The sequence below is a fragment of the Rhodamnia argentea genome, chromosome 10 (genome assembly GCF_020921035.1).
Source record: "Rhodamnia argentea isolate NSW1041297 chromosome 10, ASM2092103v1, whole genome shotgun sequence".
Lineage (NCBI taxonomy): Eukaryota > Viridiplantae > Streptophyta > Magnoliopsida > Myrtales > Myrtaceae > Rhodamnia > Rhodamnia argentea.
This window is the reverse complement of record NC_063159.1, coordinates 14414663-14441389: the sequence shown is the minus strand read 5'-3', so window position 1 is coordinate 14441389 and position 26727 is coordinate 14414663. Positions and strand designations below refer to the sequence as shown.

Here is a 26727-nt window from a genome sequence, read left to right as displayed (position 1 = left end):
TTCTGATTCCGTTTCAGGGAACAGTTTCGGAGCAAAAATAATAACAAAAAAAAAAGTTGGTTCCGGAAAAGGAATCATTTTTGAGAATCACAAAACAGAACACATCACTCACTTTTTTCTTTCAATTATTTTATCACTTTTCACTCGACCTAAAACATAACGAGGTCTCATTTTCAAAGAAAAATATACTAGATAATAAAAAAATTTGAAAAAATTTATGAAAAAAATTGAAAAATCAAAAAAATTTAAAAAAATCCCTAAAAATAGAAGAAGCTTAGATTATGCTAGTTTGACATTATTTTCATAAATTTGAGCCTAAATTCCCTAAATTCCATTGATTTTATTCTTTTTTAAGAAAATCATAAACACTTTTGAAATTGAATCCGAACCACGTTTCTATTAGCCCTTGTGGCTTTATTAGGTTTTTATGATGCAATTTATTAATGTCATGATTCCCTGATTGCATACTTGATTTCATTTGTTGTGATTTGCCTAGGTTCAAGTGCTTTAGACTTAGCTTAATTTTAGAAAATTTTAAAAAAGACAAAAACAACCTGCGTGAATAGTTAGCATTGACTTATCTCATAAGTTTAAAAATGAATTAAAAATTTGCATGAAACACGTTTAGAAAACAATCGACTTCGATGCTGAGAGGGTATCGGTAGAAACACCTACGTAATTAAATCCCTAAACCCTAGATTTCTCTGGTTGCGTAGAATCAAACAGTTTCTCCTGACCATTTAATAAAGTTCCAAATCTACTTCCTCAAAGACCGGTGCCAACTCCATTTGCATGTACACATACACACACCATCGATTACACTAAGAAAAATTTGATATCCCTTCATTTCGATTTGATATAGACCTGCGAAGGCCAAAGCTAATCCGAAAGCACATACTAACCCAACATGATCTATTCTTTTTTAAAACTTAAAATGACTCGTTATGATATGACAATTAGACAAATTAACACGAAAAAATATTATATGCAAAATGCATATGTAGATAGAGAATCAATATAAATTAATATTTAATTAATTCGAAATTTAGAATGAAATTTCACCAAGTAACTATGTAATTATTTGACTCAAATGACGAAAATTGAGAAGAAAAATATTTTCGAGAACAAAAATTTTATGCGCTTACCAAACGCGTTTCTACTTCAAGAACATAAATTTTGAACAGTTACCAAACACATTTCGATTTTCTAAAACTTATTCCAAGAATAGAATTAGAAAAAACAATTCTAATCGTAGTCACTTTTTAGAATCGGAATCGATGGAACGATCACGATTTTCGACCAATAAAACAGCAAGGTGACCAAAAAAAAAAAAAAATCAATGCTCATCAGTTATTGTCGAATCGCTACACGATTTTCGACCAATTCTACCACCAGTCTACAAAAGGAACGGTCAAGGAGTAGAGTGCTTTAATTACTCCTTCCAGGAGGCAATAACTAATTTACTCTTAGCAAGTGCGTTCAGCTAAGAGCTGCAGGCTAATGAGATGAATCAAGGAAAGGCAATCAGGAGCTTAGAGAAGTGAATATGGGTACCTCCAATAAATCCGATCATTACGTAGGGCTTCCAACATCGAGACAAAAATCAATATCACAAAATGATCAGAGCAACAATTTTAAGGAGAGAGATTGACATGATTTAATATTTTAATCTACTATACAGAGCTATACTGATCCTACTCACCAGGCAGTCGAGGCCCAACTTTTGATTGTGCGGCATTTTGTTATTAGATAAGACCAAAAATGTCATTAATGTACAATGAGCCAGTTCGTTCTATCTACTAACGGCTAAAAGAATCGTGCAAAGGAAGCGCTCAAGAAAGACGGCTCTTCCTCCGCCCCTAACCAACGCAAAATTGACGATGCTTCAGGCATTTGCTGCAAAACGGTTGAATATGGATTCCAAAGTAGATTGACTAATACTGTATTCGGATATTCCCAATCGGTTCCTGACAAAAACAATGTTAAATTGTCAGTAACCAAGTTAAGAAAAAGAAGGACGAAAGAACCACAGGCAAAGGTTACCTGTTTCTTTCCAAATGCCCAAAAGCATTGGCAAGTGAGGATCCTTCTCCGTATGGCAACTGCAAAAGGTGCTCTGATTATTTTCTGCTTTACTTAACAAATAAAAGTCGAATCCCAAGTCCCGCGAGGAACAAAATGAACTAGTCAACTACATGAGAACACACTTGCCCACAAACTCGGTGTAATTCGGAAAAAATGACCAGAGTCAGCACAGCCAACCAGCCACCAAGAGAAATGATTAAACTCGAACGACATTCTGATCCACTTTGCAGACAAACAATCTTCCCGAGATAGTTAATGATCACAAAAGTCTAAAGCAATCGTTAGTAGCTGGGCAAAGGCAGTTAAATGACAGCTTAGGAACCCAACTTTAACACTACTTTAAGATCGATTCATAAGCAACTTGATATTATCTAACAATTAACACGTGTTTTAGTTACCAATGTTTGTATCATCCACCAATTAGAGGTCGACTTGAGATATTTCTCTCCAACTGGGGTTGGAGGCAAATATAGCTTATAGATTACATTGTGCCTAAAGATTTTCTTCAACTAGTCCCAAGGCTGAATAAAGGAGGAAGGAAAGGATAGGTTGGATAGAGGACAACCAACAACTCTTTTCTAGTCAAATCCCTTTGAAATGAATCTCATACAGAAATCTACATCCAATGGATGAAAACTTCAGCCCATCCCCTGCCTCCTCCCCAACCCAAATTACAAAAAGAAGCACACATAAAAACTCCAAATGATAAAATGGCATCATGATTCAGGGCTTTCTTAACCCCCACCCCCCCCCAAAAAAAAAAAAAAAAAAACTGAGTTTGAAGAACTTTCTTTTGCTAAATCTAGCAACAAGAATGACAAAAAATGATCCTCCAGCATTCAATTGCTGAGCAATTGAACTGGGATGCTGAAATTTCAACACATCTAGTAGTTAAAACCTCAGTAGGTTTTTGTGCTTATCCTAGTAATAATTACTTGAGTTTACTAGGAAAAAAAATTAACTATTTAATCTCATTATTTGATGAAGTGAAATTATTGATGCACCAAAAGTAATTGGTGAAAAATGAAATGATTCATATTCCAAGGTTATTGGTACAAAAGTTCTTCTTCTCCTCTGAAGTTGGAACTCCAATTTCAACCTGGTGATCTGAGGAATTAGCAATGATTATCTTACAACCACTCTTTCATTGCAAAATTATCTATTCAGATCATACGCAACTCATTTCATTGCTCAGCAGTGGAGTTAGAAAAGGAAGTCAAAACATAAATATAATGACAACCTAAGATGCCTGCAAGGTTCGGCCTTTCAGTCGATTTTGTTCCTAACACAACTAATATAAATAACATAAACTAGGTATCATTCAGCAGATTCAGCACACTCTGAAGTCATCATCACTTTACCTGATATTTGACACACAACCCATTGCAATTCTGGAATTTTGCACCAGGAAAGGAAGATACAACAAATGAGTCAATGACTGAAAACTTTTCTTTGGTTAACCACCACTCGCAAAAAATGGGCAACGGTATGCCACCTACACGAAAATCGATACAAACAAGAGGATAAGGCCAATTCCTTCAGTAATAAACTAATGAATATATGAATGTGACTTTGAAGCTTACAAAAGCTTTACAATTAAGGTAAGAAGACTATACCATCTCGAAACAACTGGTCGGACAACTGTTCTCCAACAACCCCGTCAGAAAGGTGTACCTCCATTAGAAGTGTCCTGGTCCTTTCTTCATTGCCAAGCCAGTGTCCAACTGTCATTATCATTTCTTTTGACAAGCTAATCTCTGCCACTGTTGCATTTTCTGCAGTAATGGAGTCCATGGCCCCAATGCAAACTTCGAGGCCATCAAGTAAGCGTCTAGGCTGAGGAATATCAAAAAGTTTTCCTCGAATAATTTGGCAAAGGTTGACCAGGTCTATTGGGGTCGACTTCGGTAGGTTTAACCTGAAGAAAAAGAAGCAGCAATGGGCATTTGAAAAAGCCATAAGAACTTCTTATACATTGCCATACCTCTAACTCAAGATGATTGCCAAAACGAGTTTTCAAATGCTGGGGACTCCCGATGCATCTTAATCGGCCTCCAACCTTTTATAACAAGAAAAGAAAACAATAAACCCACACTTGATGAACATATTATTTTCAGCTCATGGAAACCACTATTTCAATCGGTACCATTATTCCAATCCTCGTACATAAAGCTTGAGCTTCATTCATACTATGAGTGGTTAGAATAACTGCAGTCTTTCCTCGTCTGGTTGATAAACGGGATATCACGTCCCACATGAACCGTTTGGCAATGGGGTCCATACCTATCACAACAACAAAAATTGCATTTTAGTAATTTTAATCAGGCATCATAAAATGTGCATCCTCTTAGAACCAATGCCTATGAACCAAAGCAAATAACTCTCAATAGTTTGCATCACCTTCAATACATTTGCCTAAAAGTTTTGATAGGATAATCTAGACACAATAATCCAAGCATCTTTCACGCCTGCTATCAGGAACATACATCGAGAAGAAACTGCACATATTTAAAACAACTAAAGTACTTCTACGATTCCATACCAACTCAGACAACGTCAAATTTCATAAAATGTGTCTGCACGTTTGAATGGAAATTATGTCTGTATTTATGTACAATCTAAAAAAGGCCCAAGATATTTCCATTTAATTAGAAGTTAAACAAATTATCAAAATTAGAGCTTTCAGAGTTGCAGACTTCCGTGAGAATTAATGACAAACAACTATACTTAACTTCCAACATGGTAGGAAGAATGTCATCTCAGTTGCCAAAACCAATTAAGAAAAAGACAAAAGACATTTAACATACCTGTAGAGGGCTCATCGAGAATGACTATAGGAGGATCCCCAATCATTGCGATTGCAACAGATAATTTGCGCTTGTTTCCCCCACTGAGAGTAAATGATGGTCTTTTTGCATATTTAAGCAGGTCAAACTCCACTAACTTCTCCATTACAACCTACAAAGACAGAGGAGGCATTAGCAGTCCATCTTCGGGGAGTCACTGATTTATGCACTACATGAAAAGGGCTACCACTACAGTAAATTGCGATCTGCTCGACACTTTTCCATACAAGTATTGAAGAATCTATAATCTTATTCTCAGTCTATACACAAATACTCAATAAGGAGCCATCTCTTTAGCATAAATAAGATAGCAATTATGAAAAATCTCTCATTTTGACAACGTACATCATTAATCTTTTGGTCTGCGACTCTTTTTATCCTTGCATAAAGCTCAAGATGCTCTTGGACAGTGAGATAATCCAACAGCGCATCAAATTGCGGGCAATAACCAATCTGGAAAAACACGACGTTAGCAAGCTCCAGATACTCCCGCAGTTGAACATCAACTGCAAACAATATAAATAGTGCAAGCTATCAAAAGATACATGTCGCCGAGCGGCCTTGGGATTGGAGCGGATATCTTTGCCAAATACGAAAGCAGTTCCACCAGTTGGATATTCCTCCCCTGCATACGCATGTCATTTGATCAGAGGAAATATCGCCTCTTCCACTACCCAAATTACTACTTTTTTCTCCTATTGTAATTTAACACTTCTTCCATCAAGGGAAACGGGGTGGGGGTGTTGGGCCATTTGATAAAATAATTTTTTAAAAAGGTTCAAAGGATAAATTTTGTCCATCCTGTTCAGTAAGACTTCCTCCACTTTTTGGTTTTCTGTTAATTGCAAAACATCAACATCACATTTATCGCAAACTAGTTGGGGTGTTAATTGCAAAAGACATGGAAAAATCCTTGAAAGATCTAGATAAACAGAGAAACATCAACTAAGAAAGAAAAAACTGCAGGAGATAACATCCTTTTTTCCAGACATTCTACTGTTTCTTAAAAACTTCTTCCTCAACAAACGGGGACATGCACTAAGAAACATTTAAGTGATGATATTAACAGTAACAAATCTTCAGTGTTACAAATTAGCATTGGTGAAAAAATTCTGCACCAACCAGTCAGCATTGATAGTGTTGTCGTCTTCCCTGCTCCATTTGTCCCCAAAAAACCAAAGCATTCTCCTTCTTGAACTGAAAAGGTCAAAGAATGTACTGCCACCTTTATGCCATGATGGTTACTTCCAGAGTACACCTAAATTTGTCGATTAAGTCAGAAAAGTTGTAATGGACAAGAGCATTTGATTCACCAGAAGAATGGCAGTACCTTCCTAAGGTCCCGCAAGTAGATGATGGCATTATCAATGGAACCTGAAAGTACCCTTTTCCGTTCCATTAGGACATCACTGTCTTCATCATAATCAAGAGAACCACTTTTGGAAGAGGATTTTAGGAGAGGCTCCGAGTAACTAGCAGAGTTATCAGAATGGTTCTTCATAATTTTTTGCCAAGACTCTTTGACAGCAGCCAACGTCAGCTTGTGAGAAGGAAATTGTTCAAGTCCAAGAGTCAATGCGAAGTACACAATACTCTGCCATGAAAGAAAGTTAAACTAAATCAGAGTTGGCCTATTTTCAATTAATCAACAACATAAAATGCTATTGCCGGAAAAAAAAAAAACAAAAAGATTTCGATATCTAATACAAAGTACATAAACTCATATTTAGTATGTGTGGATGCAAGCATACACTTGCAATATGTGCTGCGAATAAGCATGCACCTTTCTATTAAAGATCCTTTTTGTTTTTGCAAAAGAAAATAGAATGCGAAAGGCCTCAAGAGCTGAGATGAGAAATACCTCTACACCAAGGTAAAAAAGAGAGGCGCCAGTCACGTTCCAATCATAATAAGTCCCTCTGCTGGAGTTATCCTTCATCCCTTGCCGTAAAAGAGCTAGTGAAGCAAGTCCATCAGCAAAACAAAACCCTGGCGACACTCTAAAGAAGTTCTGCGAGAAGAATATCATGTGTCAAAATCTCCAGATCAACGTATGACTTACAAACATGAAGCTTTGCTGGAACAGTCAAATGAGATGGAATAGAAAAGACACTTAGCTCTCCAAAAATAAATCTTAACTTGGAGTTTAATCATGGATATGCTGTCACTTAAATTCAATAGATTAACAGATTGATCAAACACTTTCTAGAGAAGTTCAGCACGGTGAATAGCCACATCAATGTACCACGTTAACGAAAGTGAGGCAACAGCACACATTTCCAAAAAATTCAAGACACTCAATGTATTTGTCTAGACAAAAAGAGTCATTAGCACAGATTCTGGGGGATCAAAATAACAATCTGTATCTTGGCAACTCTCTCGAAAGAAACATAGGCCCACTGGCAGAATGGTCCAATGTAACCTGGAGGTGAAAGGCAGCAAACAAACTTTCTCTAGACTCCAAAAGGAGAAACTAGACACTAAGATTGCCATTAACCTATCTTGAGGAAAAACAACACAAAATTGAATAACATGATACTAGCGGTTAATATTTAATCTGACACACACTAGGTCTTATCGAACAGTTCACCAAGCATCCAAAGAAAAAATAAAAGCTTGGCTAACAATTATATCCCAGGACATTTCCTAGCGAAAAAAGATGCATAAACCAAAGCATCCGAAACATCTTCCAACAAACACACTTATCTCAACTCTCAACACTGCTTTCTTATTGGCATATACTCAACTATGACGTAATGACTGATCCCTGACCAAGATAAGAGCCATTCATAAAGCAATAACTTGAACCTTGAGAAAATCATTTGTGCTTCTTGTTGTCTGTATGAGCCCCATGATGAATGAGATGACCATGAGAATGAGACCAGTGAAGACGTGAACCAGAAGAACCACATTCTGCAAGTTCATTAACATCACCAGATCTAGTAAAGCTCAGTGTCTGAAAAGCCAAATAGCACACTCAGGGAGATTTGCACACCTGTGCCATGGTATGGTCCGTAAAGAAGAACGTGAGGCAATATGTTGACGAAGCAATTGCCAGGCCATACTCCAAAAACATCAGGACCGTTGGAAGAAAGCTACCGGCTCCAATAAATTGATCCAAACCTAAGAGATCAAACCAACTATTACATAGAGGTGAAGGGACTATTTAACCATGGCTAACTAGTAGAAAGCGAATTCCCAAATCTTGTCAAAGAGAGAGTCCTCCAGAATGGTTTTTATTTGTTTCCCTTTGTGAGGCTGGTGTATTTGTCTCCATTACCCTTACCACAAATTTTAACCTCTGCCAATTTCATGATTAGAAAAGGAGGTTGAGAAAAGTGTCCTCACTAAGTTTTATTTTATCCAGATTTTCATACCACTAGCAGGTAAAGCAGCTAAAACTCTTTAATTATGTACAACCCACTCTGTACTCCCTAAGCCCTTACCAAGAAGCTTTCCAAAAAATCAACCACCCATTGATTTGAAATGAATTCAAAAAACAATCAAATACTTAAATCGCTGCCTTTGGTTTTCAAGATAGGCTGAACATAGCTATTACTGTAAAAGGTAAGTCTTGGTCACTTCAGATGAATGGATGGAGCAGCCAGCATTACATCCTGTTTTCCTTTTTAAGGTCTGTTTTACAACTATTTAGTATTCAAAGGTCATCTATAAATGGCAGGATTGAAGCAATCGCAGAAGGTTCCTAAATAGGAAATATGGACGAAGTTGTTTCATTTAATAACGATGGCAAAGAATGAGTCATGTATATCCAGGCAGAATGTCAAAGTGCATACCGAAAATGTAGAAGAGAGCAATTGCAAAAGATGAAGGGAATAAGAAGCTGACGAAGTCCCATGTGTAGATGGACGTCCAATATGAGAGTATCGAAACCTGAAAGTAAAATAGGTCCATGATCTTTGATTGTACTTTGTTTACAGTTGCAAATTACAATGAAAGCCTCATACCCCACTAATTAGTTGCTGGTGTTTAGCTTTCACTTCCCGCTCCTGCATAGAGCAACATCATTCAATAATTAAACAAAAATCACAGGATTCCTTATCAAAAGGCTAAGGACAAGTTCAAATGTGGAAGCAAACTTGCATGAACAAGACAATGCACTACTTTTTGATATACTGTATATCCAAGCTTGATTAGGAACGTATGAAGAAACAGAGTTGCTGGCAACAGTGAAGTAACAGGTCAACATGACAAGTAGCACTTTCCTATTAGACCTCAGAATGTATGGTGCTCAAGAATGGTTAGACAGAAGGGGAAGTTGGCAGACAATAACTATAAAAATCTGTCAGTCCTCTAGGAAAGAAAGAATCTGAGCATTTGCTAGAGCAATGCTTAACAAAATAATGTTGTAGGAGACATGTATGTAGGACTTAAACCAGTATGCTACACATCAATTAACACAATGCCTAAAGGAGTACATGAAGCTGGAAAGGATCACTTGACATACTAAAGAGAGTAGAGTTCTCGCGTGTCCAAAGGTAGATATCAAGCAAATCATATACATACAAAAAAATTGTAACATTAAGAGGCAGAAATAAACAACTCAGAATAATACCACCTATCTAAGGTATTAGCAAAGCAAACACAGATAAAACTGATGCAGTTCAAAGGCATAGCACTAGTCCATACTACAGGAGAAGGCTTAGAAATAAACCTTCACAATAGAAACTGCAAATGAAGCAGGAATAAATGAGAACGCAATATTAATTATAATTGCAGCCGAGAAAGCATCCAGATCCTGCATTTTACAGACAAAAAGGAAACGTTTTAATCAAACAGCAATTTAAAAAGTTCAGAGCCAAGAAACAAAGTACACAGGGAAGAGGCATGCATACATGACGCTGCACCCGCTGGCTCACTGTCATTGGAAGAGGGTGATTGCGAGTTCGAATAGTCATGTTTTCGTCTTGCGTAGCTAGCCTAAGAATTGCGGAATTCATCAAATTGATGAAAGTCGGAGCAGAATGTTGACAAGAACAATTGTGCAGCACAGTGTAACCTAAACTTCCATCATCATTTTGATCATCCATCACAACAGCCCCATACCTGCAAATAAGATGCAAATCAGAAAGACCATGTCATTCAAGGCGTAAATTGATTCATCATGAAAGATAAGATACGCGAGCCACACAGTTTTACATTGAGAATTGATACAAAAGTTAAAGCCTCAATCATGACTTGTAGCCTTAAATAAAACCAAATCAAAAGTTAAGCTTATCAAACGATACGACAGTCCCCAAGATGAAGCAATTATTAAATGGCAATTTTTTTCTGCTGCTTCTTGTATGAACAGAGAACAGTGTGAATTCCAGAGCCTCATAGATTCTTATTCCATGTCTGATTAATACTTCCATTCGCCAAGGAAAAAATAATGTGCAGATGGACACATGACTAAAAATCTAAATCTGGTTTTGAGACCAGGCCTACAATGTTCGTCCAATCACCACACCATTTAGAGGGAGGAAGCGAGTCATATATTCTACTTAGTGGGAAATCAGATTGTTCCTATCCAAATAGTACTTAAGGTCCAAATACCCTAATGGTGAAATTGAAATAACGCTCAGCACTAAAATCATCTTATCTCACCATTCAAATTAATAGGATACCCTTAAAACCTGGAAAAACGTCATGTCATTCTGAAGATAGAAAACAGTGGAAGAAAGAATCACCAGAGAACTTTACTTAAGCACCTAGGGTTCTCTGAAACTAGACATGAGATATTTACTTCTGGAAAGTAAATCTGAAAAAATGTAATGTCATTCTGAAGACAGAAAAATGAGGGAGAAAGAATCATCAGAGAACCAAGCACCTTGACTGGTAGGATTCATTGAAACTAGACATGAGATATTCACTCATGGAAAGTAAAGCTGGTCCTAAATTAGGCCCAGCTACCTCAACTGCATCAACCAATGCCTGCTGGGAATCAGGGAACTTATATGTAGTCGGTTTGAATCTCTGAATCAATCCTCCTTCAACATGTTGGGCTACCTGGATAATAGGAGCTTTCAGAGGAAGGAATGATTGCATTGGTCAACAAAACTCAAAGCATGTGAAGTTGGTCAAAGCATGGATCATAGTTGCTGACCCCTTTCACAATCCACTGTCTTAAGTCCACATATTAATCAAAACACGGCATGACAAAATGCCACGTGTATCTTGCATACCTCATTTGCTATAGGCCATGATAGATCAAAAGGGATTGGACCACCACCTCCACCACCACTCAGTAAAGGATTAAAATGTGAAGTTGTGTAAGTGATGGACTGTTGATCAGGATGTGGCTTAAGCTTCAGCAGTAGAAGCCCAAGAAATAGAAAAACTGCTGGTATCAGAAGCTGGAAAACAATTGTTTTGCGGTCCCTCCGTGCTGAAATGGCCCTCTTTATGAACAAAGCTTTACAATGTTGCCAAAATATGGACCTTGAAATGATGGAACAACTACAGCACTGCATACTAAAGCAACTCAATAAGCTTAAAATTCCCGCAACAAAAAAACTGCAAGCTTTCCCTATTAAGGCAGGCAGAATCCACAAGGCCTTTTTGTAGCATCCACAGACTTTATTGTGGAAGGTCATTTTCGCAGTACTGCCACAAGAATCTTGAGAGGAATTGTTGTTAGTTGAAACAGAGATGTTCTCCTCTGCAGCCGTTTCAGCTACATCATAATCACATCCAGCTACTCTTAGGAATACTTCCTCCAATGTTGTGACAGATATACCATAGCTTTCTATGCCAAGATTTTCATCAACACCTAATTTTCGTGAGGAAGACATTGATCTCTTCATGCAACCTTCAATTTCCCTAAACATACTCTCGAAAAAAGGAGAAGATGCCAAAGGAAGCTTGAAGGAAATTTCAGTTCCAACCTGAAAAGGCCATTAAATACACCAAACATGAATCCTGTGAATTCACTTACAACTTCCAAAAAGGCTAATGTAGAGAAAGATGATCAGCTTATGGACAGAAGTATCTTAAATGGCATATCAATACCAAACATGTTTAGGCTTTCAGCCAGACATTCTGTGAAGTATATCAAATGTCTAGCATATTGTGGAATAGTACGCAGCACATGAAACAATGTTACCAGACTCCCTTTATCTGCTGATGCATGTGTGCGCATACATGTGGCAACTATCATCACAATTACCTCGCTTATACATATTGCTGATGGAATATGACGGTACACAATATCAGCAGCAACAGATGCAGTTGGAGCAGACTGTGTGATAACAGCGCAAGTACAGAGAAAGCATGTCAGTGTGAATAAACAACCTGAGCGATCAGGACATAGAAAATGAACACAGAAATGACTCTACCTTCACCAAAGTAAGTGTATAGCCCACCCCAAATTGATGCTTCAAGAAAAGGGAACTGGCCAAAATCATTGTCCAAGGGAACAACCATAAGAAATTGCAATCCACTTTCAGAGTATCAAAATATTTAACTGAATGCAACCTAACATCCAAACTATGATAAATATCAATAAACATAAATTTATGGCTTCACATCATATTCAGAAAAAGGTGATGACAAGATCCTCGTAGAGAGAGAGAGAGAGAGAGAGAGAGATGGGAAGACGGAGATGGAGAGATGGAGAGATACCATAATTTGAAAGTCACATGCTAATTATTTCATATCTCAATACTTGATCATTGTCTCTTACATCGTTCCATTTGTGGCCTTTTCCTTACTATGATCTTCTCCATACAAACAAAATCTTTCACCAACGTACAAGACCTTTCCAAGGAAAAGGAGGTCCAGAAAGAAAGAGTTTGATAGCATGACCTTTTATTGTTAGGCTTTTTCATCTTTAAGCACTTTTCTTAATGTCAGCTTTCTGGTGCGCAAAAGACGTGGAACACATCATCAAAACATATCATTTACAAATGGTTTCCCTCAATCAAAAGTCGTGGGCTTCAAATGCTTGACCCACGTCTCGAGTTGCACACTAAGGTCTATGATAACTACCAACCTTCACGTGAGGAAGAGTTTTGAGATATGCGACATTCCCTGATAGCTTAACTGTTTTTTAACAAAAAGTGGTGCACTCAACTTTAAGAGTTCCAAGTTCTGCACCGCATTACACCATGTCTATCCATATGATCTTTATGCCGCTCCACCAAAATCAAATCTCCAACATTACGTATAAACATGGGACAAAGGTGATCCACTCTTCCCAATCTGACTTCTTTAAAAGGCGTCCAAGATTATGTCACTCCTATATTTATGCAGTCACAAGTAGTTGCAATAACTGCTCAAGAAATTCAAGTATAGCTCTCTGTGTCCAGCACACATGAGCTTTTCAACATAAGTATCTAGGCTTTTCCACATTCAAATGTTTCTTTCTGATGAAATGACATGACACAAAAAATCAAACGAGGATGAAATCAGTAACTTTTTACAAGTAAAGTAGATTGAACTAACCTTCCCCAGCATTTTAACGAACCATTAGCCATTATGGCAATCCGGTCTCCCAGCTCATCTGCTTCATCCATTGAATGTGTAGTTAATAGTACTATCCTTCCTTTTTTGATTTTTTTAATTAATTGCCATGTCAATCGCATGGAATATGGATCCATTCCACTAGTTGGTTCATCAAGAATGATAACCTGGGAACAAATTTAATTTGTTCAACAGAAATTACTTAGTAAAAATAGGGAATAAAGCATCCGAAAGGAAACCTAGAAAAAGTTATCACCTTACTGTTTCCTATCAGAGCAATCCCAAGAGACAATTTTCTCTTCATTCCACCAGAAAGAGCCCTCACGCAGGTGTTGATTTTATCAGCCAAGCCTACCTGGTCAAAATTAACATAGAGTGATCCCTGTGGTATCCTGCAATAAAAGGACACAGGAAAACTAGGGCAGCATGACTTTCCTCTCAGTGCCTACATTTTGCATCTATATTATCAGGATCCACTTAAATACCATTAAGCTTCTTTTATGTAAAACGACCAAGAAAGTCATAAACATAACCATCCAGAGAAACGTTCTCTGATGCAGCCCCAATTGCGAAAGGCACAAATCAGCAGCTATTTGCCAGTACCAGTATAGGGTTTAAGAGCACTATTTGTCCTTATATTTTGGTGAGAAAAGCTAAAGCCCTACAAATTAATGGTGTAGCGTTGAGGCACTGCTCCTAACAACTAAGAAGTGCAGCTCCAACTCCACAAGCCTGCACCCCCTTCAAACTCATGCAGTGTATGGGGAGGGGCGGCTTGCACATTCTAAGAGCTTTTTACCAACCCGCAAAATTCAGTTACGGATCTCCTCCTATTTAGCACAAACAAGAATAAAAGAAAAGCTCCTTAAAGCCTTTTTATCAAGAAAGAGGACCGTTAATAATATCTATAGGTCTGTATTTCCCAAATGATAAGAGAATGCATTACGGAAGTTACATGTCGATTGTATAGAGAGAACTCACTTCATCAACCATATCAGTCACAACACGCTCCAGTAGATCTTCCCCGACACCCTTTAATACCGCGTATATTTCCAAGTGCTCCCGAACCTGCCAACAATAGTCAAACACGTCAAATAACAATGATTAAGAGATATGCAAAAGCATTGAAAGGTAGTCAAATAACAAAAAAAAGAAGGTATATCAAGCAAAATGAATTCAGTTGTACTACATATGGAGATAAAGGGAGGAGAAAAAGGACAAATGCTACTCCATTCTTAATGAGGTGAGGATATAAGGATGTGCACAGCAAACCTACAAACACTATCTGCTTTTCCATGTAAGAAGAAGTAAAAACTATATTGAAACTTTAAAAAAGGAGAGTGACTCATTTATGCAATAATAAAGCCGAGTAGCAACCCAACCATTGAACATTGACTCTGGCACATTTTCTGACAGTGGCATTCATAAATAAGGCCTCAACTACCAAAATGGACCAGGAGTTATGCATATGACAGATCAATTGTGACTTGCCAATCCACTCAATGCTCAAATACACAGGCGATTTGCAGTAATAGCACCTTCTGCATTGGATAACTATGATTGTCTGAGTCATGTGATAGGCACAAAAATCAATCATTTCAAACAGAGATCAAAATAAACGAGTAGTGGTCCCCTTTCAACCTTTTCAAATATAGCACAAGTTAAGGGGACAATTCTAGTTCCTAGATCCTAAATATTTATGATCTAGTGAAACTAAAGTAAAAATATGATGTGAAAACAACTTGGTCAGAGAGACTTAAAAATGATTTCCTACTTTCAATTCTATTTTTCCAAAACCAAAATTTGGCAACAGAAAAAAGAGTACACAACTCATTCAAAGGTCTTGTAAGTGCTTACCTCACCTGCCTTTTATCTATGGGAATTACCCGATCAATCCTAAATCTATTGTATATATGTCACTTCATTCCTAAATTTTCCAGTTTTTCCAATTTAGGCCTAAACCTTTGTGCGACATTTCAATGTAATCCTTCCGGTCAATTTCGCCATAAATGTTGATGTGGCAATCCAGTCATTGCCAGCTGTCCTACATGGCACTCCGCCATGTTGGGGATTTCTGACAAAAATTGGCCGAAATGACAACATTGGAATTTTACACAAAGGTTTAGGGCTCAATTGAAAAGGTATCATTTACACAAGTACTGTCATCTGAAGAGAACTTCAAAAAGCATTTGGAACAGTAACCAATGTTCCATGTGGCATGAGAAACGAAATTGACATCGAACCATGAGAAAATACATAAACTGTTGACTGGAAAAACAGCCTCAATGATGCAACCTAACTCATCTGAATGACAACCATGTTGATGACTACATTGAGACACACAAATTAAGAACGTCATCACATCCAGTTCCAGAAGTGGTGAAGAAACTTATGGACAGTTTAAAATAGTATTTGCAGCATATTCTACGTTGTAATTAAGAGACAAACAAAGTGCTCACTTACAGTCAGTTCAGGAAAAAGGATATCATTCTGAGGGCAAACTCCCAGACATTTCCTTATCTCATCCTGCAGAAATTTCATCCATCTTAATGAGTAATTTATATTTGGAGAGAGAGGAAAAGTTGCAAATCGTTTAAGACACTAAGGTCCAAATCCTTCAGACTTCATGATTCTATCAGTCTTCAAGTGACAGGGAGCGTTAAATATAAGTTAAATATAAGTATAAATAGTACATTGTCTAACAGCTTAAACTTTTACAATAACGGTTGCCCACACAACTTTAATGCAAGTGATACAAAATATCAGGCAAAATAAAACCAATCCCCGCTTATAAACCCCATCAAGAAAATGCATAGATGCAAACAGAGAAGGCTAATATGTTCGGAGTTCAGTGGACACACAGGACACTGATGCCATCTTGGAGAAAGATGGATCGACAAAACTCTCCAAGTTTTCCAGATGACTGACAACAGTACAAGAAGTAGCAAGCTAGCAACACTATATGCACAAACCTACCATTCCTCGATTTGCTGGAGTCAACTACATGGGTACTGTCGCAATATTTGAGGTTTTTTACCTTGCAGTTTATTTCGTCCTATATCCAACACACGCACTTTCGACTTGATTTAAGTCGCATGTTCAAATAGAATTATCCTACTGTCACTGCTTCAGGTTCAAACCAACTTCAAAAAGATTGGCACATATCACAGGAGAGAGCAAATGAAGAGCAAATGAAAGAATTTGGAGGTTGTTCTGTCACTTGAAACACCTTCCTCTCTAAAAAAGAGTTGTTCTCTCTACATTCCTAGTTCTTTGATTGATAAGGAAGCAACATCCTATGAAGGTTACTTGTCTCTACCCTTCTTTACCAAAAAAAAAAAAAAAACATCCTATGAAGGCACACACTTGCAACAATGTAAATTACAATAAGGCTGCATCCCCCCACATGATGCCCGTATACAGGGAAGCTAAAAAAGCTTAAGAAAGAACATAATCAGATTATTTGCCAGACTCATTGGATAAATAAGTCTACTAAAATAACCGAAAAATGAAATGAGGATACCATATCGGATAAGTAGTGAAAAGCTGGATCATTCCATAAATTAAGAACGCCGCACAAATTTTCCACATCATAAGCAGAAAAAAATGACCAGCACAGAGAAAGTATTTTGGAAGAGATAGTTTACCATTTCTGTTGTAATATTTCGGCCAAGCACCAAAGCATCCCCTGATGTGGGAGAAAGAAGTCCAACAAGCATCGAAATTGTTGTGCTCTTACCAGCTCCATTATGTCCTTCATACAGAGCGTTTGCAGATTTAGATGATAATAAAGTAAACATTAAATGGGCCAGATTAATATCATTGGAAAAGACATTAAGAGATATACTTTTTTATGAGGGAACCTACTGTGCAAGTGCATACACTAGAATGGACATAGAAGTCAACACAGACAAAGTTGTAGCTACGGATATGCTCTGTAGTGAGTTATGTTTTATTTCAAGAGAAAGTCAGGCCTAGAGAACCCAATTAACAGGATATCCCTAAATGAGCTGGAGATTTTTTTTCTTTTTGGTCGAAAATGAGCTGGAGTTAAGACAGTCATAATATTAAGAGGAAATAAGAGTGATCAAAAAGAATATTTCAATAGACAATCACGGAAACATGGCTGCCCTTCAAAAGTATAGCCATTCATTTGTTAGCCAAATATCTTCCAGCATTATTAGTCCAAAGATTTAATCGCTGGTTTGCTTTGGAACCATATTAGGGAAAAGGCTCGATATGAAACATATGCACCACACGATTCAGACTAGAGATCACCAGGACAGGTTAGAAATCTAATAGAATCTGTAGGGAAAGGGACAACATAAGTGTCCAGCATAGTGCTCACTTGAGCGCCATAACTTTTTTTTCGATCACTTGAGTGTCATAACTTATGTACAACACTCAATTGAGTGCCATAACTTTTTTTCCAATCACTTGAGTGCCACATAACTTTTCAATCGATCACTTAAGTGCCATAACTTTTTAAAGACGTTCACCACAAGTGTTATGCCACGTCAGATTTCCAACACTTGGGTGAACAATTTTAAATATTTTTTGCTCCGGCACTTGGATGAACGATTTGAAATATTTTTGTCACTTAAGTGATTAATTAAAAGTTATGGCACACAATTGATCGTTTTTTAGAGGTTATGACAATTAAGTGGTCCAAAGAAAAGTTATGGCACTCAAGTCTTACGAAAGTTATGGCACTTGTGGTGTCCTTATCCCAAATCTGTAACTACACCAAAATTTCCATCATTATAGACTAAACATTAAGCCAGATAAGTGGGAACAAAGTCAAAAAGTTGACGACTCTTTAGAATCACAAGAAAAACACATTGAGGCACTAACCTAGAAGAGCTAGTATCTGATTCTCGTACAGGGTTAGCTGCAGTGAGTTCACTGCGCAACACGTCCCCTTCTTTGTGGCGTACACCTTATGCAAGTTCCTAATCTGTATGCATCTGCAATTTAATCAGCTTAGTGTGTGAAAGCCAGAGACATAAGATGGAAAAAAGGTAACCCTATATCAACAGTTCTATACCGTTGATCAAGCTCCTGTTGTTTCATTTCCATGCTTATTGATTCGATAGCAGGTTCGCTATCTATTCCAGGAAAAGCAGCCCTCTTCTTCAAAACTTTACTTTTGTCATGTACTTCCACACTGACAACTTGGTGCTTTGGACTATTCTTTTTCCGTCTGAATCCCTTGTCAAGTATAAAATCCAAAGGGTAAAGCACTCCACGCTCACCCGTAAGGACCTGATGACATCAATAAAATACCAACCACAGAAGTTTCAAAAAATAATAGAAAGTCAAATTCCAAGAGCAGCAGGAAGGTGTTAGCAAATTGAAGAACCCCAATAAAAGAAGAAAGTCATCCAGCATCTCATAACAAATGCAATAGTCAGGAATCCAAATATGGTTGTAATTCAAAAGTTTCCATTCCAACTTTGATTCTAGAGTAACAAATTTTAATGATACCCAATTTAAGTGTAATGGTCTTTGAATATATCTAGAAGATTACTTCTTGTCCTATTGGATTTTTATTTTTCAGTTTCTTATTGTGGCTTATGCTAATTTTCTTTTTGACAACTAAAGTAAAGCTCATCATGTTATGTCAACTATAACTTTTTACTTGGGCGCTTACAGCTGCCTGAAGATTTGACAGCCACTTTGCTTTCCCATCACATGCTTGTAATTTGAAGATGGGTCCCACAACAGATGACAACTGTGGGGATTCTGTACTCGAGAAGACAATTCTCTTCAGAGCACGACTAACACAGAATCTGAGGATGATGCAGAAAGAAAGAAAGAACTGGAGCAATAAGATGCTCTCCTAAAGCTTTTTGTTTTAAGAAGCTCTCTCAAGGTATAGATTACATGAATCAAATAAAAACCCCACAAATCAATGCAATAAACCAGAACGACAGAAGCTGAGGAATAGCTCTGGCGCACTTTACAAACCATAACAGAGAACATGATATTCCGATGGACAGCAGAAATCGACGGTGGTGGATGGTGGTTCATGCAATGGATATCCTATTCAGAAGCTCATGTATGATAGATCCACAATGAGGAGACACGGCTTGCCAAGATCAACATTGGGTTAACAGAAGCAAAGGTGATGGTTCAATGAGGACAACTCATGGATGAGAACATCTGGCTATGGCTCGGCAAAGATGACTAAATAACAAGATGCAAAGAAAGAATGATGCTGTGCAGGTGATGGGGAATTTTAAAAATTTAAACTTTTTTTTAAATTTATTTTAGAGGTTGTTGTGGTTCTAACAGTACAAGTCAAATCTTTCCCCCCTATTTGCCTCCCCATTTGAACATTTCCACGCAGTGTCTTTGCCTAAGCGGGAGTTGAATATAAAATATTAAACCACCTTCTCTCAAGCTTTTATTGGTTGTGGTTCTAACAGGAACAAGCAACTTGGTTGTGACTGTAGCAACCCACAACAATCTTCTCCAACTATTAAAGATGTCACAAGTGGCTGAGATCAGTGGTGGCCCTCAACACAACAGCAATTCCATTGAAGGACAGAACATGCAAACCAATAAAGCTCGAAAAAGGAAATCAACACTTGAAGATGAGAATTGATGGGGAATAGCAGGGGAGTTGACAAAACTTCACTCTGCGTAGCACGACAAGGCAACCAAACCAACAGTGATGAATTGACGGATGGCAACAATCATGTGAAGGTACTCTAATGATGAGATAAGAAACAGAATATGATGGCTAAAACAAGAAACGGGGCCATCAATTCTGCTCTATCTCTAGTTCAAACAGCAAGTTAAGATCACAATAGAAAGAGCAGAGGATATCAATAGCTACATCTTCACTCACTTCACTTATTGCAAGATTACATAGGACGATATACTTATAGAGTACGTACAAGAGAGAATCTTATATAACGTCCCCGACACTCATCTAGTAGCCATAAATATCTACTTTCCAACACTTAGTTACAAAAATAGTAATCATTTCTAAATATTCTTCAAAGAGGACATACCTTATTCAGGTAAAAACCAATCAGACAACACAAAATTGAGTCGAACAACATCATTACTACACAGACCAGAAAATTCACTCCAGATGATGCCTGCATGAATCATCATCATGATCAATTAGTATCAGTTATATAGAACAGTACATAATATCTAGACTCCAAAACACAACGGTACCAGCCAAATGTTGCTCCACCGGAGCCCAACATGAGCACGTTCATAATCAGCAAAGTTAACAGACCCCAAAGCAAAGGCCGTTGGTGAAAGCAGAGAAGCAATGACTTTTAGAATCCTATATGCAGAAAACTGTTGCATAAGTAACCTGGTACTGTGAATTTAATCAAAAATAAAATTTCCTCAATTAAATATTTTAGCAAGATTGCTTACATAGGAACACCTTCATCATTCACCGTGTAATAAGGAAAGAAGGCCCCAAGAAAAGAAAGGGTACCAACTGCAACAGCTGTTTTTGCTCTTGTGAAAAATGCAGAAATCATAAACGACATCATGATTGCACTGAGTCCAAAGGAGAAGAAGTACACGAAAACCACGGATTTGTCGCTGTACTTGAAAAGGTTGTCCATTGTACAAACAGTGATAATTCCAGAGGAAATTGCAAACTGCAGAAAATATCAAACTAAGAAATTGAGGAGCCTGTCAAAATATTGTGCCATAGTAAGTAAGAAGCTAGACAAAACAAATGGGGTTGTAAGTAGTAACACTGAAACACTACAGGAAAAAACTAATCAGTAGTTGTATGACCCAATACGAACTGAACAAATGATTGACCAATTAAGAGGCCAGACAGAATACCATCAACTTCTAGAAGAACCAAATAACAATTTCAAACAAACATCCCAGCTCCACCGGTATTTCTTGCAGAAATTTCCACTCTTGGTTTATGTAAGTGACAGTGTGGATTGGTAAAAAATATTGTCCCATTGTATACATACTAGCGGCCGTCCCCAAGGGCAGCAACCACACCCTGCGGGAAGCAGGGGCTAACTTATCCCTAAAATAAGCTGTATAAGAGCGATGAGATGAATAAGATAAACTACATTTACCTGCAAAGAATATGTAATAAACCAAGACAGATGAAATATCCCATCTTTCAAACCCATCATGTAGAGACCTTCTTTTATCTTCTCTTCCTGGCATTTTGTGAACCAAAAAACAGATAACCCGGGCTGAGAATTTTTTTGTCAACTCTGATTTAAAATAATAAATAGGAGATGGTGTAATTTAATTGTATAAAATACCATCATTGCACTAATGCAGACATTATTTTATGTACCTTCTCAAACACAGAGTAGCTGATTAGGCGAGAAATTGGGTAGAGAAAACCCAAAAGGTACCTGTTCATTTGGTTCCAAGGAGGGCATAATTAAAGGATGATCAGTATTTAGCAGAACAGCATCTTCAGAAGATTACCAGTACCAGAATTCAAGTGAAATAGCATTTGACAAATGAAAATATCTCGGATTACATACAATACTCCCATCACTGTCTTGATGATAGACTGGAATTCATCATCAGTGTATTCACGAGTTGGAAATGGCACTATCCTTATGTCGGAGGGAATGAATTGCTTCCAAGATAGATCAAGTGAGGAAGATCTCTCGGATGATTTTGACAAAGGTTCAATGGTCATATTCAGCATGTCGGCCTGGGTTTGCTGGGCGGACAGAAGGATAAATGAATCTAAGACCTGTTGAAGCTGCAGAATATTCAAACATTATAATCTCATCAGTGTTTGAGCTAAAGTACAAAAGTTCTAGCATTCATTTCCAAGATGGTGAAATTACTCTTTTCTATATCGAAAACAAAGTTAAAAGTCCTTTATTTAGGGTAACCAGATGTATGTAAATCATAAAAGAGGTACTGTTTGTTAACTGAAACAATAATGAGAGGACAAGTAATAATCATCAATGAAAAGAAGCAGTACATTTCAAGTACAAAGAAGTGAAAGACAAGGAGGTACAAATAGAAGAGAAAAGACTACACTAAAAGTGACAATGCAAACTAGTTACTCATTATGAGACCAAGAATCACACTACAAGAATCATCAAAAGGGTAGTAAAAAGAATGGCAGGTAACAGCAACATGATGAAAGAACAGACAAAGAAGCATAGTTGTAAGGATAGTGCTGCATACAGTAAAAAATCCACTGGAGCTATACTGCATCGTTGGTATGATATTAACACCCAAATGCAAGTCATTAAGGAATGGGCCATTGGTGTCCATAATGGTTTTAGGGTTGGGAAACCCCGAAAAAGCCCATGTATGGTTGAGGCGTATACTGTAGTCATATATATGAGGGCCTTGACCATGAAACGCGACTGCTCCTTTAATTTTAGGATTTGAACAGTTCCTGCAGAAGACAATAAAATCCATGCTAAGTGCCACAGTTCCAACAAGTAGTCGCTTCCCTTGTGTGAAAGGAGAAGTGGTTACTTTTTCCATGAGTTGAGAAACACACCCCCCCCTCTTCAAAACCAACAAAAAACATGGAAAAAAAAAAAAGCTTCAGAACAGTGAACATGATGGAAGTTAATCTAAGTTAAAGTTCTTCCTTACACAAGCACTCTGAACAATGTGAAACAATATTACATAAATGAATGGTACATGGAAAAGGGCTTGCAATGCTTGTGCAGCTTCACATATTAAAGAAATTGAAAAATGCAACCTAAGTCAAATTCGACAGGTAATCAAAGGCTATGTCGGATCAAGCAACGTGAAGAAGAATACAAACAGTCCCAAGAAATCTCCTCGATCATACAAACAATAAAAATCTGTGACGTGCAATTGATGGAAGGGAAAGGACCTGACAAGACTTAAAAACAACAGCAGAGCACAAGATCCCGAACAAAAGGTGATCCAATGAGCTTTAAGAAGTACCGCGATTAAAATCTATAATTTAAACAATTACACTATCCTCTAATTAACTCATCATTTCACACAAAATCATTTCACACAAAATAGAAGGCAGCTGCGACAGAAAGTTGCCTCTAGCATGCTACCTCATGTTCACACAAGCAAGAATGTATTACTCACTCAATCTCGCTGCAGGTACCATAGATGTCTGACCGTATGTAGGTTTCTAGCTCTTCTTCATCCTTGTATATTTTATGTACGAGCTGCATCATAACAATTTACCTTGCATCATCTATACACATCACATTCACATTTCATACTACATTGCAAGGAAAAAAATCTCATCTATATTATTTAGCTTTCCATAAACAAGACAACCCATCGTCAAATGCAAGAGAGAAGAAGAAACTTCCAATGAAAACATAGACAAGTAAAGGATAAAGTCTCTAATGGGGAGGGGAAAAATAAACTCTGATGGAGAGAGGAAAAAATAAACTACTTCTGGATAGAAATGACTGCGCAATATTTTACTTTTTCTTACACACAGGCTGTTGCAATTTATGTCTTCCAAAAGTGCTCGGTTGTTGAAATAAGAGGCACTGTATCATTCAATTTCATGAGTCAGCTATCATGGAGAACATAATTGTCTGGACTATAAATCCTCCAACCAAATGTCATGAGAAAATCGTTAATCTCCAAAGCACACTTATTGTGAGGCAGAAAGAGATGTAATGTTGACAACATTGGCAGAAATTTTGTGGAGAAACATCATGAATGAAAAATGTCAGGATTGACACTCTTTATGGGTAAGATATCAGCAAGTCCTATCAAAGAAAAAGAATTTCTATTGATGATAAAAGGAAAAAAAATCCGGCTGGACAAAACCAATTCTCGGCCACCAATATATTGATAAGTCCTTTTGACATAATTGTTATCTAATACTTTTTCCCCAAAAGCTTTACCTATCAGGTAACAAGCTCATATTGTATATCAGGCCTATGTCATAAAGCTACCATAGTACAACCAGTATGTTTTATATAGGATGTGGACTTGACCATGTTAATTGGAGCAAGAACAAATACAAGACAGTATTAGGACCCAAACTAGGGATGAGCTATGCTCTATACCATGCTAGACAACATTTTTCTCCCAAACGCTTAAATTTTGAGGTAGCAAATTCACATGCCCACATCATATATTAGGCATAACTCTAAACAATCATAAAGGTTGAGACTTGGCTCCATTACATCATCCTAGAATAAGATGTGCTCCTCGATTAACGAATCGAAACAATGCTGCACCCCCTGACAGGAGGTTGTCCAAGACAATCATGCAATTTAATTTAATCCCCGTATCCAAGGAAGCCAGTGTCCTCTTGGGATCAAAGTTACACAACTAAGAAAACATCAGGTTGACAGAATCCAAACTCAATGGACTCATGCAGAACTTCAACCATATCATTAAATGAACAAAGTAGGATGACGGCATGGATGGCAGTTACTGAACAAGCTAAGGAAAACTCTAAATTAACAAGGACTGTAACACACATTGCACGCATGGATAAATATGTGCATATATATCTAAAAGGCAAGAACCACCAGTACCTTCAGTAAGGGAAATTTTATGGACATCCAATCAATCATCCGTCTGGTCTCTTCTGTGTCGGGTGCAAAAGCCAAAAACTCTCTATCCGAGTATAGCAATTCCAAAACTTGCTGAAAATTAGGGGATATCCCTTTGCCAATTTCCACTAACATCCCCTTCCGGATGTGCCTGGTACAAGCTCTTGCCATCATCTTATTTGTATAATGCTATTCATCGTCAAATCAATTAAGCTGCAATTTTTCAACACCTTGCTTGTGGAGACTAAAGTCAAAACAGAGACATCTAAAGCAGAAAAACTTCCCATGGCCACGGATTACACAAGTACTGTTACTTATGCTCATCACGAAGCATTAACATATCAGGGCAGCAAAATTTAACCGGTAACGTGAACACTAGTCACAAAGAGGGTAAAAGAACTCACGATTGCGCCGGATGAATCTGTGTGTCCACTCGCGTCCTGACTGCTACCAGCAACAAAATGACGATCGTAGGAAGCAAAATCTACCAGAGACAAACACGCTCGTCAGTTGAGAGTCAAGGACTGCTCGGGACAAGCTAAAAACGGCAAGTCAAACGAGAGACAGCGAGCTGGGAAAAAGGTCCGACAAATGTCATCACTCAGCAGACTCCGAAACGACAGGAGTCAACAGCTATTCAGAATCGAAACGGAAAAGAAGAACGACCATAAGTCAGAAGCCGTCGCAATCGATGATCCAAGAGCGAGTCGGACGACTGATCACTCCGATTCGATCAAGTCCTCGACACAATCCGAGGAAACACGGGAGCTCTTACAACCCATCTCGAGCTGGAATTCAACTAGAGAGAGAGAGAGAGAGAGAGAGAGACCTCAGCGGCGGTGACGAAGGGGTTGCGTATCTTGAGGAGCCAGTTCTTGCGAAGCATGACCTTCAGCTGCCTCCAAGAGTCCCCCATATTTGCTCGCGGAGGACTTCGAACAGCGCTCTCGGTGTTCTTCTCGTAGCTCTAGCTTCTCCGGCGGATTAAACCCTAGACCTCATCCGGAGAGAGAGAGAGAGAGAAAGAGAGCAAATAGCAATGGCGTGTGAAGCGGAGGGAGGAGGTGGCAGAGGGCGAGGAACGTCGCTGCCTCTTGGTGGTTTGGCTTTTCCGAAGTCATGGACATTTGGAATTTCAGTCGCCCAAACTAACCGCAACGTAAGTTAACGCCTTCCCTTTTCTTTTTCTTTTTCTTTTTTCTTTTTCTTTTTCTTCTGTTTTACTCCGTTTCCGTTCCCCTGTTAATAAAGTGCAAAGTACGCAAGGAAACAACTTGGAGAAGCTGCTTGAAAGTTTATTATTAATTGGTTTCCCTTGGAAAGTATTTATAGAGATTAAATAGGGAATTCCCATCGTAACAAAATATTTGAATTACGTGCATTTCCATTTAAGTCTACGGTCTCCTAATAATGACATTTATTTTTTTTTTTTGGTTAGATGCATTTAATTGGCACGAGTAATTCCTTACAAGGTTTCAATAAAAGTTTCATATACTGCACGAATTATCATAAGCTGCACTTTAAGAAATCATATCATATTTGTTTTCAAATGACTGAAAGATGCCCAAAACATGTCAGCCTCACATGTATTTATAAGTTATCTAATTGTACCAAAACCATGCAAGGCACGCTGGAAAAACTTATCATACTCGCATTCAAATGATTGAGAGATGACCAGATAAATAGCTTCATATATAATGGTAGATGATGGATAGATACTTTAAAAAAAAAAATATTGTGTAGCACTCATGGAAAACTTCTTCTTTTTTTTTTTTTTTAAATGACCATTAGCATATTCTATGTTTATAAATTATTATATC

At 37.7% G+C, this 26727-nt stretch overlaps 1 protein-coding gene across 1 annotated transcript; it reads right to left on the bottom strand.

Moving 5' to 3' along the window:
- Positions 1–1532: 1532 nt before the first annotated feature.
- On the bottom strand, positions 1533–26070 carry LOC115729625 (ABC transporter A family member 1). The gene is given in 41 exon segments (XM_048286074.1): positions 1533–1967; positions 2044–2102; positions 3447–3580; positions 3702–3975; positions 3977–4003; positions 4070–4144; positions 4232–4368; positions 4893–5043; positions 5277–5384; positions 5477–5556; positions 6054–6189; positions 6262–6525; positions 6793–6942; positions 7740–7844; positions 7927–8054; positions 8729–8825; positions 8900–8941; positions 9607–9690; positions 9788–9998; positions 10762–10940; positions 11117–11818; positions 12100–12171; positions 12269–12323; positions 13377–13561; positions 13651–13749; positions 14376–14462; positions 15858–15920; positions 17042–17148; positions 18249–18361; positions 18442–18659; positions 20417–20506; positions 20589–20703; positions 20799–21031; positions 21476–21562; positions 21706–21766; positions 21902–22128; positions 22566–22782; positions 23466–23548; positions 24890–25058; positions 25312–25391; positions 25737–26070. Coding segments are annotated over 41 exon segments (5673 nt in total). The 5' UTR covers positions 25824–26070; the 3' UTR covers positions 1533–1885.
- Between the last annotated feature and the right edge of the window lie 657 nt (positions 26071–26727).